General features: G+C 44.9%; 1 protein-coding gene across 1 annotated transcript in view; it reads right to left on the reverse strand.

Moving 5' to 3' along the window:
* Positions 1–2,646: 2,646 nt before the first annotated feature.
* Positions 2,647–14,438, reverse strand: part of TTC17 (tetratricopeptide repeat domain 17) — a 120,209-nt gene continuing 108,417 nt past the window's right edge. Inside the window, exons 22-24 of the mRNA XM_021719512.1 lie at positions 6,391–6,510; positions 4,351–4,494; positions 2,647–2,816 (exon numbers count right to left, since the gene is read on the reverse strand). Coding sequence (XP_021575187.1) covers positions 2,685–2,816; positions 4,351–4,494; positions 6,391–6,510 — 396 coding nt within the window. The 3' untranslated portion in view covers positions 2,647–2,684. The remainder of the gene's footprint in view (positions 2,817–4,350; positions 4,495–6,390; positions 6,511–14,438) is intronic.

Raw genomic sequence — 14,438 nt, forward strand, 5'->3', positions numbered from 1 at the left:
GTCACCCAGACTGGAGTGCAGTGGCCACTCCCGGCCACCGCAGCCTCGACCTGCTGGGCTCCGGCGATCCTTCGGCCTCAGCCTTCCAAGGAGCTGGAACTACAGGCGCACGCTACCACGCCCGGCTGATTTTTGACTTATTGTAGAGATGAGGTCTCGCCAAGTTGCCCAGGTGGGTCTCGAACCCGCGGGCCCAGGCAATTTACTCACCTCGGCCTCTCAAAGTGTGGGATTACAGGCTGAGCCACCGAGCCTGGCTCAAGTTGCTGTTATCATTATCAGAGAAGATGTGGATCAATCAGTGTTACCAGGAAGAGCTCAGGAAAAAGAGACCCAGAAGGGAGATAGAAATCAGACGAGCAGGACGAGGACGCATCTGCCGGGGACTAAATGAAGCAAAAGCTCTGGAAATTAGGCCCGCAAGTCTGGCCTGACCAGCAGATAAGCCAGGGATAAGTTGGGTGGCTGGGTCTTACTTAAAAGTAACTCCTAATTTTTTTAAACACTCGGTTTCTATAACATGGTGCCAATAGCAATAGCAAGCAATAGCTACCCCTTCCTGGACACTCACATTGTGCTAATGGCTTCCTGGTTTTTGTCTCCTTTAATTCTCAAAGTAATTCTAATTCCCTGCGAAGAGTAACCGTTTTTTCTCATTCTCACAATTTTTTTTTTCAGTGAGAAATTCAGCTTAGAGCTAAATACTTGTTCAAGATCTTCCTGTTGGTAAGAGACAGGACTAAGATTTGAACCTAGGTTTGCTGAACCCATTCTGGAACTCTCCAAAGCAAGAACAGCCGCCGACAAAGATGCTGCTACAGAGCTCATCCCCTGCTAGGGGAATCCTTCTGAAAGTTCTCAGGTCCCTGTGTACGTGAAACAGAAGAGACACTACCAGCCGCCTCTTTTTTTTTTCCTTGAGTTGAAGTCTCACTCTGACGCCCAGGTAGGAGGGCAGTGGCATGCTCACGGCCACCGCAGCCTTGACCCGTTGGCTCAGGTGATCCTTCTAGCTCAGTCTTCCAAGTAGCTGGAACTACAGGCACATGCCACCACTCCCAGCTAGTTTTTTTCATTTATTGTAGAGATGAGGTCTCGCCAAGTTGCCTGGGTGGGTCTCCAACCCGTGGACTCAGGTAATCCTCTCACCTCGGCCTCCTGAAGTCCTGGGATTATAGGCGTGAGCCACCGCACCGGGCCTCTTTTTTTTATTTTTATTTTTGAGTCAGAGTCTCCCTCTGTCACCCAGGCTGGAGTGCAGTGGCATGCTCATGGTCACTGTAGCCTTGAACCGCCGGGATAAGGCAGTCCTTCCACCTAAGCCTTCCAAGTAGCTGGAACGATAGGAGTGTGCCATCACACGCGTTTTTTTGTTGTTTTTTTCCTGTAGAGATGAGGTCTCGCCATGTTGGTCTCGAACCCCTGGGCTCAGGCAATCCTCTTACCTCTGCCTCCCAAAGTGCTGGGATGACAGGCAAGAGCCATGGCGCCGGGCCATCAGCTGCCCTTTATAATGGAGAATTGGGCTCCCAGGTCCACCCCCACTTAGTTGAGACCAGTGTCTGCCCCAGTGAGCCAGGTCCTGAAGAAGAATCACACTGTACACCTATTTTGCTCATAAACGACGTTTATTTTTGTTCTCAGTATGTGCCCTTGAAGATTCCAAAATGCTGGAGTTTCTGATTATCCTGGGACCAAAGGCAAAGACTTGTATGGAAACACCCAACCCTGGCCCACCACTCTCTCCTCGGGAGCTGCGTCTGAAGGCCCCAGAGAGAGGGAGCTGCTACTCACCCCTATTCCCAGATGGGTAACACGGCGAACAAAGAATTAGTAGAACACAGACTCAGTCCACCGAGGGCTTCAAATACACATATTCTATATATATAAACCTGTTATATAGGATTTCAACGCATTGGTTTCCTTGTGACTTGTAATTAAAGTACAGATGATAAAGACGTTACACACTGATTTCCCCTTCTCAGCCCCCCTCCCTCCCCAACATAAATAACGTCACAAATAGTGTCTGTTGTTGTGGATGTTTTGTTTTTAAAATCATTTTCCCCTCCTCCCCTGCGAACTACCTCTGAGACTTCGTGACATAGCAGCATGGAACGGATAAGACTGGGGCAGCACGCAGGTCGAAGGGCGGCGCGCAGGACACTGCTTCTCGCTGACGGGCATCGGGGGAGCTTTGCGCTTCCACGGACGACAGGGGCTACGACAGGAAGCAGAGAGGGTGCAACGCGGTTCGGCCTCCTCTGGAGAAGAGGCTGGCTGGACCACGGAGAGCGCCTACGGGCATCGAGGTTTGGGAGACAGAGCAGAGCTCCGGAAATGTCTTGGCTCAGTATTTACACGATAGCGTCAAGCTGCGTTTTCCTTTTACGGAATCTGTGACTCTGAAGCTGCCTCTTCCGAGGTCGGTTGGGGGAAAGACAACGTAAAAACAAAAGCAAACCAATTCCCGCGCATGTAAAAGTCCTGTGATGAGTCTCACTCAGTTATTTTCACACACATCATCAAAAGCAGAAACTGACAATGATTGGTTTCTCTTCTTGTTCTTTGTAAAGAGCAGGAGGGGAGAGAGAGAGGGAGAGAGAGAGAGGGAGAGAGAGAGAGAGAGAGAGAGAGAGAGAGAGAGAGAGAGAGAGAGAGAGAGAGAGAGAGACAGGAGACCTGCACTAGGGCGAGCGTCGCCCCTTCTTCAGCATCAGGTGACACTGGATGGTCTGGATCCGGTTCTTGGCTGGGATGAACTCGGGCTGCAGCTTGAGTGTCGACTCATACCACACGAGCGCCTTCTCAAATTCCTCCTGCGAGAGCAGAGAGGCACATGTGAAAGGGAAGTACCATCAGATGACACACATTCTGTGCCCTCTCTCTTCTCGAAAAAGCACCTCTGTGCTAGCGGCCATCCTGCAGTGTTCTCTCAATGGATCAAAGTCTGGAAAATTCGGAGGCTCCTCTGGGAGGACACGACGGCCTCTATCCCCAAGGTACAACATCCGGGGAAGACAAAGGCAGAGCCAAGGCCAGGGGAAAGGCGTGGGCCCACTCTTACGAGCCCTGCACAGTATCGGAAACGTGCCAGGCACTGTATTAGGCACTTTAGGAAATCCTTCCATTTAATCCTCGTGGAAACCTCTAGAACCAGGCCTGGCAAATGCTCGCTGTATCTCTGCCTACATTTTCCACTACAGCCGAGAGATGGAAATAAAATCAGACGTCTCAATTTGACCTCTACATTTTGAAGTGTTTCTTAGTCTTCCTAACGTTTAAAAACACCAGCAGGACTTGGGAAATGAATGCTGCCACAGTGAAGGTGTTCATCTTCTACTTACACTAATACCGTCAAGGAGGAGCCCAAACCAACTAGTTGAATGACTTCTTGCAGCCAGATGAGAGACACAACTCATCCACATTTACTTGGGGGCCAAATACTCTCCAGTTTTAAGAAGCAGAGAGGGAAGTCTGCACATTCAGCAATACCTGCCTGGCAAAACTTACTTCCTGCCTCTGAAGTCGAGGATAATACATAAAGCTCACAGCCCAGGGCTGCCCACTCTAGTGTTCTGACAGCATCTTGGGAACAGCCCCATGGGTGATGCCATGCTTTAGAGAAAGCGAACAAATGATTCTCATATTAAATTCAGTTAGGACAGCTTTTAGAGGGACCCCTCAGATTTTCAGTTCTGAAATCGGTCTTTGTTTCTGACCGGAATGAGGGATCTGGAGGGTGACTTTGCTGTTTTCTCTGTAAATGGCACCCCCTGGAACCGGTGGAGTTTCATCCTTCATTAACTACTTGGTGAGCACCTACTATGTGCCAAACACTAAGGGAATACGGAGGTGAAGGGGAATCTTGTCCCTAAGGAGCTTGCAGTCTAGAGGCAGAGACAGACACTTAATCAAAAAGCTGTAAAACAAGGTGGAAATACGGCAAAAGAAACATGAACAGGATGTCAGTGCAATGACAGGTATCCAGCCCAACCTGGAACTGATGCATGTGTGCCTATCAGGGCTGGGAGAGGTTTTCTGAAGCATCTGATGTATCCAGAAAACTGCAGGCAAGCCTGGCTCTCCTGTTCACGTTGACCTCGTGGTGAGGAACCACGTAGGTGCAAATACTTGGATGAGTTTCACGTTTTTCTTTTTTAAAGCCTTGTCTCACACCCTTATTCGTAAGATATACCCTTGAGAAACATAGGTTTAGACAAAACTTTGCAATTTTAGATATAAAATTTATAGGAAACGGATGGACAGGGACGCATTCCAAGAAATTTTGAAATGAAAAAGGCCTCGCTGCCACAGCAGAGTTGGCACGCCCTGCCCCCTCCCCAGTCTCACCATCGCCACGTAGACGTTGCCCAGCGTGAAGTGGTTCACCGCAAAGTGTGGCGCAATCTCTACCGCCATGGTGGCCACGATGACGGCGTCGTCCCAGAGCTTGGCGTTGTGCAAGATGTTGGCCAGGCTGATCAAGGGCACGTCCTGGGGGAAGGAGGAGGAGGGCAGGAGGGGAATGTCGGGTTTGAGCTTTCCTTCTAGGTTTTGGTGACCAGAATGTCTTCTGGGACATTATAGAGTAAGGGCAACTCACAGCGCTTGGCCACTGCCTGCTACTGGTCTGGGACAGACAAGGGGCTCATACCGGAATCTAAATCAGTCACTTCTTCCATCGACAAAAGTCTTGCCTCAAAAACCAAAATCAAAAATGTCAGCCGAAGTAAACAATCTGCTGAGTGATGCAGCTGGTTTATTCTGGCATGGGCTCTTTGTCTCATTGCAGACTGGCAATACAAAGCCCGTGTCCTGTCCACAGACCACACTTTGAGTTGTGCTGTCATACAGCCACGTATTTTCTGCAAGAGCCACTGTATCATCTAGAGCAGGGACCAGCACACTTCAGCTCATAGGACACATCCAGCCTGCCGCCTTGCTGTTGGGTTTTATTGGCGCACAACCATTCCCAATCCTTCACACACTTCTGTGGCTGCTTTCACACCACAGTGGTAGAATCGGAGTTGGAACAGAGGCCGTCTGGCTTGCAGAGCCTGCAGGTTTTACTCCCTTGCCCTTTCTAGAAAATTGGCTCTCTCCTGGAGGTGAAGTCCTGGCCCTTCCCTAATGTCTAACAGTGAAGAGTGTAGAATGATGAACTGAACAAGAACATTATTATTATCACAAATATTTATTCCCCTTAAATGTGTTACCTGAGCAACTGCTGTCTACATCACACTGTACTGATTTTACAGGAGACAATGAAGAAACAGAAAAAAGGACCCATCTCTGTCCTTATGGAACATCCAGAGTGCATGTCCTTAGATGAGCTCATCAAAGTGCAATAACTTGTCTAAGTTCACAAAGCTAGTAGGAGGCAGAGCTGTGCCCAGCAGTAAAGCCTGTGTTCCTTCTGTTCCATCACATACCGCCTGGATGAACAGAGAGGACATGGCCACGTCTTCAGGCAGTACGAGATCTGGATTGGTGCAGAACTCAGCTCATGTGGATATAAGTGTGCTATTAAAAAAAAAACATTCTCAGCCATCATAGTAGTAACTGGTTTTCTGGAAAAGACCGATGGTATTCAGGGTTAGCTGGTCTTTTGCACTGTTTTGTTTTTTGTGGAAAAAGGGGAAGTAAGAATTGGCCAATGATATAAAGGAATGGAAGTTTGCTTCTATCTCTGTGCCTGGAAGCAAGCTCAAGTTAAGAATATAAGCGAAACAAGGCCGGGCGTTGGGGTTCACGCCTATAATCCCAGCGCTTTGGGAGACGGAGGTGAGAGGACTGCCTGAACCCAGGGGTTTGACACCAGCCAGGGCAACACAGCAAGACCTCATCTCTACAAAAAATTTTAAAAAGTTAGCCAAGCATGGTAGTGTGCGTCTGTAGTCCCAGCTACTTGGGAGGCTGAGGTGGAAGGAAGATCTGAATCCAGGAGGCTGAGGCTATGATGAGCTATAAGCGTGCCACTGTTCTCCAGCCTGGGTGACAGAATGAAACTGCAGCTCAAAAAAAAAAAAAAATTAAAAAAGCATACAAGCTAGTATAAGCGAAACCAGTCTAATCGGCCTCCGGGCCTCTGGGAACAAGCTAAAACCGGGGTGCCTTCCAGGGGCACTCAAGTCAGGGCATTTGCTGTCTGTGGGTGGCTCTGAACACAGCAGAAGGGGCACTGGAGGAAACAGAGCCTTCAGTGACCCATGACCTTCCCCACTGTCCAACCTGCTGCCGCACAAGCCGGGCAGGGGGTCTCCTGCTGTGTCTTGTCCCTGCACACGTCCTCACTGGCTGAGCAAGAGGGAGGCTGGCTGAAATGTCAGAATAAGCCCCAGGGAGTGGCCAGGGCCCGGGGCCAGGGGCCACATCTCGGAGTCCACTCACCTTCATCTGGTGGGGAGCGTAGTGCAGAGCCTGGCGCAGGCAGTCGATGGCCTTCTTCCCTTGGCCTTTCACTCTCCAGTAGAGGGCAGCCATGCTGGAGAGGACCCAGGATGTCTGGTTCTGCAAAGGAACGCTCAGCTGAGGCCGGTGTCTTGTCAGTGATGTACTAGCTTATCACCAAAAGCAACGTCAGGAACACGAGTCACAGCCATTCAGCTGAGGATTACGAGATGCCAGCACTCAGCCAAGCACATTCATCCTCTCACTCAGCAATCCTGAGAACAATCCTGTGAGTCTGATAATACAGTACAGCCTTTCTATAATGAGAAAATTATGATTCAAAGAGGTTAAGTACCTTGCCCAAGTCTATTCAACTGCTAAACAGCAGAACTGTATCCCGTGTCTACATTCTATTTTATTTAGATTTATTTAACTTTTTCAGCAGGTAACTCACCCACGTGTTTCAAAAACCAGGAAGTGTACAAAATTATACAGTGAAAAGTCTCCCTCCCATCCTTGTCTCGACTGCATATAAATAAATACTATTTTTAGTTTCTTATGCATCCTTCTAGAATGTATTTTTGCTTTACATAATCACGTATAAATACTGAATGACACTCCTACTTTTTTGTCATAGGAAGCACTCTATTATTTATATGAGAGGTATCACTCACCTGCACTTTGTTTTTCCACTAAACAATATACCTTGGAGATCTTTCTCCAACAGCGTATGGGAAGCTTCCTTATTCTTTTGTTAACAGCTATGTAGCATTTCCTTGCACGGATGTATCATTATTTATTTAAGTAGATCTTAATTATCTTTATTAATAAATACTCTTCTCTCCCCAAGTTTTTCACGATTACGAACAATGCGGCAAAAACGGCCTTGCATAGGTGTACTTTTGCATTTGTACAAGTGCACTTGCAACATTTTCAGATGTGGCCATGCTATGGCAAGGGACAGACACTTGTCATTTTGACAGATATTGTCACGTCACCCTCCACAGGAGTGTAGCAAATTCATCTCCTACCAGAAACATGTAAGTGTCTCCATCTCCTTATAGCCTCATCACAGAGTCTGTTATTAAACTCCTAGGACTTTGTCAATCTGGAAGGGAAAAAATGTGGTTTTAATCTGTATTTCCCTTCTTGTAAGTGGAGCTGGCCATCCGTCCACACTTAATGGCTTTTCGTATCTTTTCTGTGAACTATCTGTTCTTACATGTTGTTGATTTTTCTATGACATCTTTACCTTGTCTACTGGAAAAAGCTCCTTGTATTTTAGGGAAATCACTCCCTGCCTGTGGTATGATTTATGAATATGTTCCCCCAGTTTGAAGTCTGTCTTTTGACTTATAGGACTTTGTATGGGCAGGTTTTTATTTCTATGGAGTTATTTATTAATTTATCTCTGATGACTTCCGGATTTTCAGTTGTACTTAGGTAGGGCTTCCTCACTCCAAGATTATCAAAAGACTTTCACCCCAGAACTTTTATAATTTCATTTATCACACTTGAATCTTTGAGCCATTTGAAATTTAACCTAGTGTAAAATAAAAGATCTGGCCCTGGATTAATTTTTTTCCAGATGGCTACTAAGATGTCCCAATATTTAATACATCTCCCCCCGTCCCGTGAGGGGCTACCTTTACCATGTATAAGATTTCAGTACTTAATTTAGGTTGAATTTTGGATTTAGGACTACTTTTGTATTTTACTATTTCATTTGCCACTTTTGAGTGATGGTTTTTGACTCCCAGTTATCACAAAAAAGGCCATCCAAAAACTTAACTGCCTCCCATCTTGTTTCTTTCTTCCAATCTTAATTTTTGGTAGTTTAATAATTCTACACTGTCAGGGCAAATGGTATTTACATTTTTACTTGCCACCCTATGCCTACCTTTGTTTTTGTACTGGTTTTTACAGATCATGTCTCCACCAATCCCTGAAATTACTTCGGGTGGTTTCCTCCTTTGTCTCCTGGTTGGCTAAAGTTCGCCTTCTCCTAGTTTGCTCAACAAGGGTTCACGGGAACAATATTCTTTGAGATCACTGTTATGGGTTGAATTGTGCTCTTCCAAAATTCAAATTTTTCAAGTTCCAATCCCCAGTAGCTCAGAATTTGACTGTATTTTGAAGTCTTTAGAGATGCGATTAAGTTAAAACAGGACCTAACCCGAAATGACTGGATTTATATAAAGAACTTATAAGAAGAAGAGACATTTGAGGGTTCTGTGTACACAGAGAGACAACCACGTGAAGCGAGAGGGCGGCCGTCTGCAAACAAAAAAGTGAGGCCTCAGAGAGAACCCTGCCAGCGCTCTGACATCGGACTTCTAGCCTTCACAACTGTGATAAGATGCACTACTATTGTTTAAGTCACCCAGCCTGTGGTATTTTGCTCTAGTGGCTCGTTCAAAACTTCCTTTCTTCAGCCTTCATACCTGAAAGGACAGTTTGGTTGGATATAAAACTGCAGGTTATTCTTTTCTCAAACAGTGTCAGCATTTCTCTGTTGCCTCTTGGCATGGAAGGCTGCTGCAGAGAAACCTGTAGCTACCCTGATTTGTTCTTCCTTCTTAGTGACTTGCTCCTTTTGACGCATCCCCCAACGGATTCTTTAAAAAAAAATTATCAAAAAGATGATCTTTATTTAATGCCAATATTTGACACGCAAAAGAACATATTTGTATAGTACTTGAAACTTTGCATCAACCTATGTGTTCTCTCTCTATTCCGTCCCAGAGGACACTATTTGGAACGCTGCCTTTATTATTCCATTGTTCCTTTTAAACATAGATCTATCACTCACATACTTGTATATCTGCTTCAACAATATGTTAGTCTACCTCTTTCTGTGCTTTCTAAAAATGGTGTAGTAATCCCCCTGTCTGAAGCGGGTATGTTTCAAGATACCCAATGGATGTCAGAAACCGTGGAGAGTCTCTGATCCTATACAGGAAAGGGACCCCAAAAACTCCAGAATTATCTCTCGGAGGGTGGGCCTCTTGTAGTACAGGCTTCCCCCACTAGTAAAGTGTTCTAGGAACCCATCAGCCTCAGTGTACCAGCTAGTGTTGTTGTGAGATGCTATGCTTGGCTTCAGTGAGTATTGTTTTTTTGGAAATTCTTTCAATGTGTTTGTCCATTTCATCGTGGGTGATTTACTAGTGCACCTGTCCAAACCTTGCTGAGTGTTGAGCAGTTTTTCGCCAAAAACAACATGACGCCTGTGCCCTACCCTCCCTATTCATCTAATCTCGTCTGGAGTGACTTTTTTGTTTTCCTGCATGAAAAAAGTCCTCAAAGGGAAATGTTTTGCCAGTGTGGAAGAGGTGAAACAAAAATGGCAGAAGCATTAAAAGGCATAAAAGCCGATGAGTTCGAAAATTGTTTTGAGCAGTAAAAAAGTGGTAAGTTTTTGGATAGATATATTATTGCATCAAACGAAGAGTATTTTGAAGGTGACTGAAGTTTCAATATGTAAGAGTACACATTTTAAAATTAATTCGGGGTTTTTTTGGATTCCCCCTCATATCCTCCCTCATATACTGCATTTTTTCAACCTAATAATGAAGAGGACTACGAGTGACTAACATACACAGTGTGGATACATTACACAAAGGGGGCGGCGATTCAGTACCAGGGAGGGCAAAGCGGATGGCATGGGATTTCATAACACTACTCAGAATGGCAGCAACTTAAAACTTATACATTGTTTATTTCCACTTACTATCTTTTGACACTGGTTGACCTGGGGTAACCAAAATCAAGGAATGTGAACTAGCAGATAAGGGTGGGGAGGGACTGTGGTATCCTGCATACAGTCTTCTGAGAGTTGGGGTTTAAAATTAACACTGTATAATTCATCCATATTGTTGTGTGTAGCTTTAGTTCATTCAGTTTCCTTGCCGTACGATTAAATGTCCATTAAATGAAAATACTAAATGTATTTATCCATTTTCTGGAGAGGGGTGCTTGATTGTTTCCTGTTTTTATATCTCTTGTTGCACATAAATGTGTGGAGTTTCTCTACTGGAGTAGATACCCAGGAGTAGAATTGCGAGGTCGTGGGATACACAAAAGTTAAAAAACACAGGGGAATGCCACATTGTTTCCCAAAGGTGCTGTGTCAATTTACAATCCTAAAAGTGTCCCTTGATCCATATTCTTTCTAACCTTTGGTCTTATTAGTGAGGGTAAAATGGCATCTTACTGTGGTCTTATTTTGCCTTTCCTGATTTTTAGTGAGATTGAGAACTTTTTTCCCCCAACTTAAAAAAATTTATTTATTTTAGACTGTGAGGCACCGGAGAGGACTTGCTACAGAAGAAAGTTGTGTGAAAGTGAGTTCTGGGCTTCTGGAGCGTTCTCTCCCCCTCTGGTAGTGCACCTGGTACCCAGGGGGTGGCTGTGCCTTTTATCACTCCTTCCTTTGGCAGCGTCCAGCGTCTGTTGTTCCCTCCTTTGTGCTTGCATGCCCATTGTTTAGGGCTCACTTATGAGTAAGAACGTGTGGTATTCAGTTTCTTGCTTCTGTGTCAGTTCACTTCGGATGATGGTCTCCAGTGGCACTGCTGCAAAGGACACGACTTTGTTCTTCTTTATGACTGCATTGCATTCCACCATATATGTACCACATTTGCTTTATCTAGTTCACTTGTAATGGGCATCTGGATTGGTTCCATGTTTCTGCTATTGGGAACAGTGCTGAAACAAACATGTGTGCAGTTGTCTTTTTGGCAGAGTGACTTATGCTCCCCTGGGAATATTCCCAGAAGTGGGATTGATGGGTCATATGGTAGCTCAATTTGCAGTTCTTTGAGAAAATGCCACACGGTTCTCCAGAAAGGCTGAACTACCTTACATTCCCAACAGCAGTGCAAAAGTGTTCCCTTTTTTCCACAGCCTGACCAACACCTGTTGTTTTTTTGACTTTTTTTTCCATTGGAGTCTCATTCCCTTGCCCAAGCTGGAGTGCAGTGGCATGCTCACGGACACCCCGATGTCAACAGGCTGGACTAAGGCGATCCTTCCACCTCAGCCTTCTGAGTAGCTGGAACTACAGGCATGCGCTACCATACCTGGTTAATTTTTTGATTTATCGTAGAGATGAGGTCTCACCAAATTGCCCAGGCTGTTCTCAAATTTGTGGGCTCAGGCAATCCCCTGCACCTAGGCATCCCAAAGTGCTGGGATTACAGGCTTGAGCCACCGCACCTGGCCATTTTTTGACTTTTTAATGATAGGCATCCTGACCAGTGTAAGACGGGACCTCATTGTAGTTCTGATTTGCATTTCTTTGATGATTAGTAAGGTTGAGCATTTTTTCATGTGCTTGTTGGCTCCTTGTATGTCTTCCTTTGAGAAGTGCTGTTCGTGTCCTTTGCCCACTTTTTAATGGGATTATTTTTTTTTTCCTGCCAATTTGTTTGAGTTCCTCATAGATCCTGGATGTTAGGCCTTTGTCAGATGCATAGCTAACAAATACTTTTTCCCACAGAATCTGTGGGTTGTCTTTTTACTCTGTTGATTTATTCTGCTATACAAAAACGTTTTAGCTAGATAAGGTCCAACCTGTCAATTTTAGATTTTGCTGCATTTGCTTTTTAGGACTTGGCCATGAATTCATTGTCTAGCTGATGCCCAGGAGGGTGTTACCTAATTTTTCTTATTATTTGAGGCTTCACATTTACACCTCAATTCATTGTGAGCTAATTTTTGTATTTGGTGATAGGTAAGGCTCCAGTTTCATTCTGCACGTGGTTAGCCAGCTTACCCAGCACCATTTGCTGAATATGGTTTCCTTTCCCTAATGCTTGTTTTTGTCAGTTTGGTTGAAGATGAGTTTGTTGAAGGCCTGTAGTTTTATTTCTGGATTCTCTGTCCTGTTTCATTTATTTATTTATTTGTTTGTTTGTTTGTTTGTTTATTTATTTATTTTGAGTTGGAGTCTCACTCTGTCACCCAGATTGGAGTGCAGTGGCCACTCTCGGCCACCGCAGCCTCGACCTGCTGGGCTCTGGTGATCCTTCCGCCTCAGCCTTCCAAGTAGCTGGAACTACAGGCACGCGTTACCACACCCGGCTAATTTTTGATTTATTGTAGAGATGAGGTCTCGCCAAGTTGCCCAGGCGGGTCTCGAACCCACGGGCTCAGGCAATCTACTCACCCCGGCCTCCCAAAGTGCTGGGATTACAGGCTGAGCCACCGAGCCCGCCCAGGGGTTTATTTTTGTACCACTACCATGTTTATTTTTGTACCACTACCATGCTGTCTTGGTTGCTGTAGCCCTGTAGTAAAGTTTGAAGTCTGATACTGTGATGCCTCCAGCTTTGTCCTTTTTGCTGAAAAAAGAACAAATCGTTCTTTAGCTATATGGTCTCTTTTTTGCTTCCATATGAATCATGTATTATCTTTTTTAGGTCTGTGGAAAATAATGCTGGTAATTTGATAGTGATTGCATTAAATCTGTAAATTGCCTTGGGTACAATGGCAATCTTGACGATATTGATTCTTCGAATCCATGAGCATAGGAATAAGGTGTTCTTCCATCTGTTTGTGTCGCTGCCTAATTTCTTTGAGCAGTGTTTTTTTTCTTTGAGCAGTGCTTAATTTCTTTGAGCGTCGCACTGTTAAGGTCTTTCCCTTCTTTGGTTAGACGGTGTCAAGGTATTTTATTTATTTTTTTGTGGCTATTGTGAATGGGATTGTGTTTTTTATTTGGTTCTCTCAGCCTGCTTGTTGTCGGCGTATAGAAATGCAACTGTTCTTTTGTGCATAGCTTTTGTATTTCCAAGAGTTTACCGAAGTTGTTTGTCATTGGAGGAGGTTTTTGACAGACTCTCTAGGATCATATCATATCACCTACAAAGAGGGATGATTTAACTTCCTCATTTCCTATTTGGATACCCCTGATTTCTTTCTCCTGCCTGATTACTCTGGCTAGGACTTCCAATGCTATGTTGAATAGGAGGGGTGAGAGTGGCCATTCTTGTCTTGATCCAGTTCTCAGGGTGAGTGCTTCTTGCTCTTGCCCATTAAGTATGATATTGGCTGCAGGTTGGTCATGGATGGCTCTTTTGATTTTGAGGAATGTTCCCTCAATGCCTAGGTGTCTGAGGGGTTTTTTTTAATCAAGAAGAGATGTTTTTATTTGAATGCTTCTTCTCCATTTATTGAGATAATCATGTGGTTCTTGGTTTTATATCTGTTTACGTGGTGAATTACATTTATTGATTTGCATATGTTGGACCAGCCCTGTATCCTGGGAATGAACCCACCTGGTCATAATGGTTGAAATCCTTGAAATGTGCTGTTGGATGCAATTTGTTAGAATCTTGTTAAGAATTTTTGTATCTGTGTTCATCAAGGAAATTGGTCTAAAGATCTCCTCCTTGATGGGTCTTTACCATTCTGGGATATCTGGATGATATTCATAGAATAAGCTTAAGAGAATTCTACCTTTCTTGATTGCTTGGAATACTTTATTTTTTTCTTGAGTTGGAGTCTCACTCTGTCACCCAGGTTGGAATGCTGTGGCATACTCATGACCACCCCAGCTTCGACCTGCTGGGCTCTGGTGATCCTTCCACTTCAGCCTCCCAAGTAGCTGGAACTACAGGTGTGTGCTACTATGCCTGGCTAATTTTTGATTTATTGTAGAGACAAGGTCTTACCAAGTTGCCCGGGCTGGTCTCGAACCCATGGGCTCAGGCAATCCACGGTCTTGGCCTCCCAAAGTGCTGGGATTACAGGTTGAGCCACCGAGCCTGGCTGGAATACTTTCAATAGAATTGGTATCAGTTTGGCTGGGCGTAGTGGGTCACATCTGTAATCCCAGCATTTTAGGAGGCTGAGGTGAGAGTATTGTCAGAGCCCAGGAATTTGAGACCAGTCTGGGAAACATGGCAAGACCTACAATGAATAATAATAATAAAAAAATAGCCAGGTATGGTGGCATGAGCCTGTAGTCCCAGCTACTCTGGATGCTGAGCTTGGGAAACAGAGTGAGACTCTGACTCACAAAGAAAAAAAAAAAAAAGAAG

Source organism: Carlito syrichta, unplaced genomic scaffold (assembly GCF_000164805.1).
Source record: "Carlito syrichta isolate Samal-C Ts95f unplaced genomic scaffold, Tarsius_syrichta-2.0.1 Scaffold314782, whole genome shotgun sequence".
Taxonomy (NCBI): domain Eukaryota; kingdom Metazoa; phylum Chordata; class Mammalia; order Primates; family Tarsiidae; genus Carlito; species Carlito syrichta.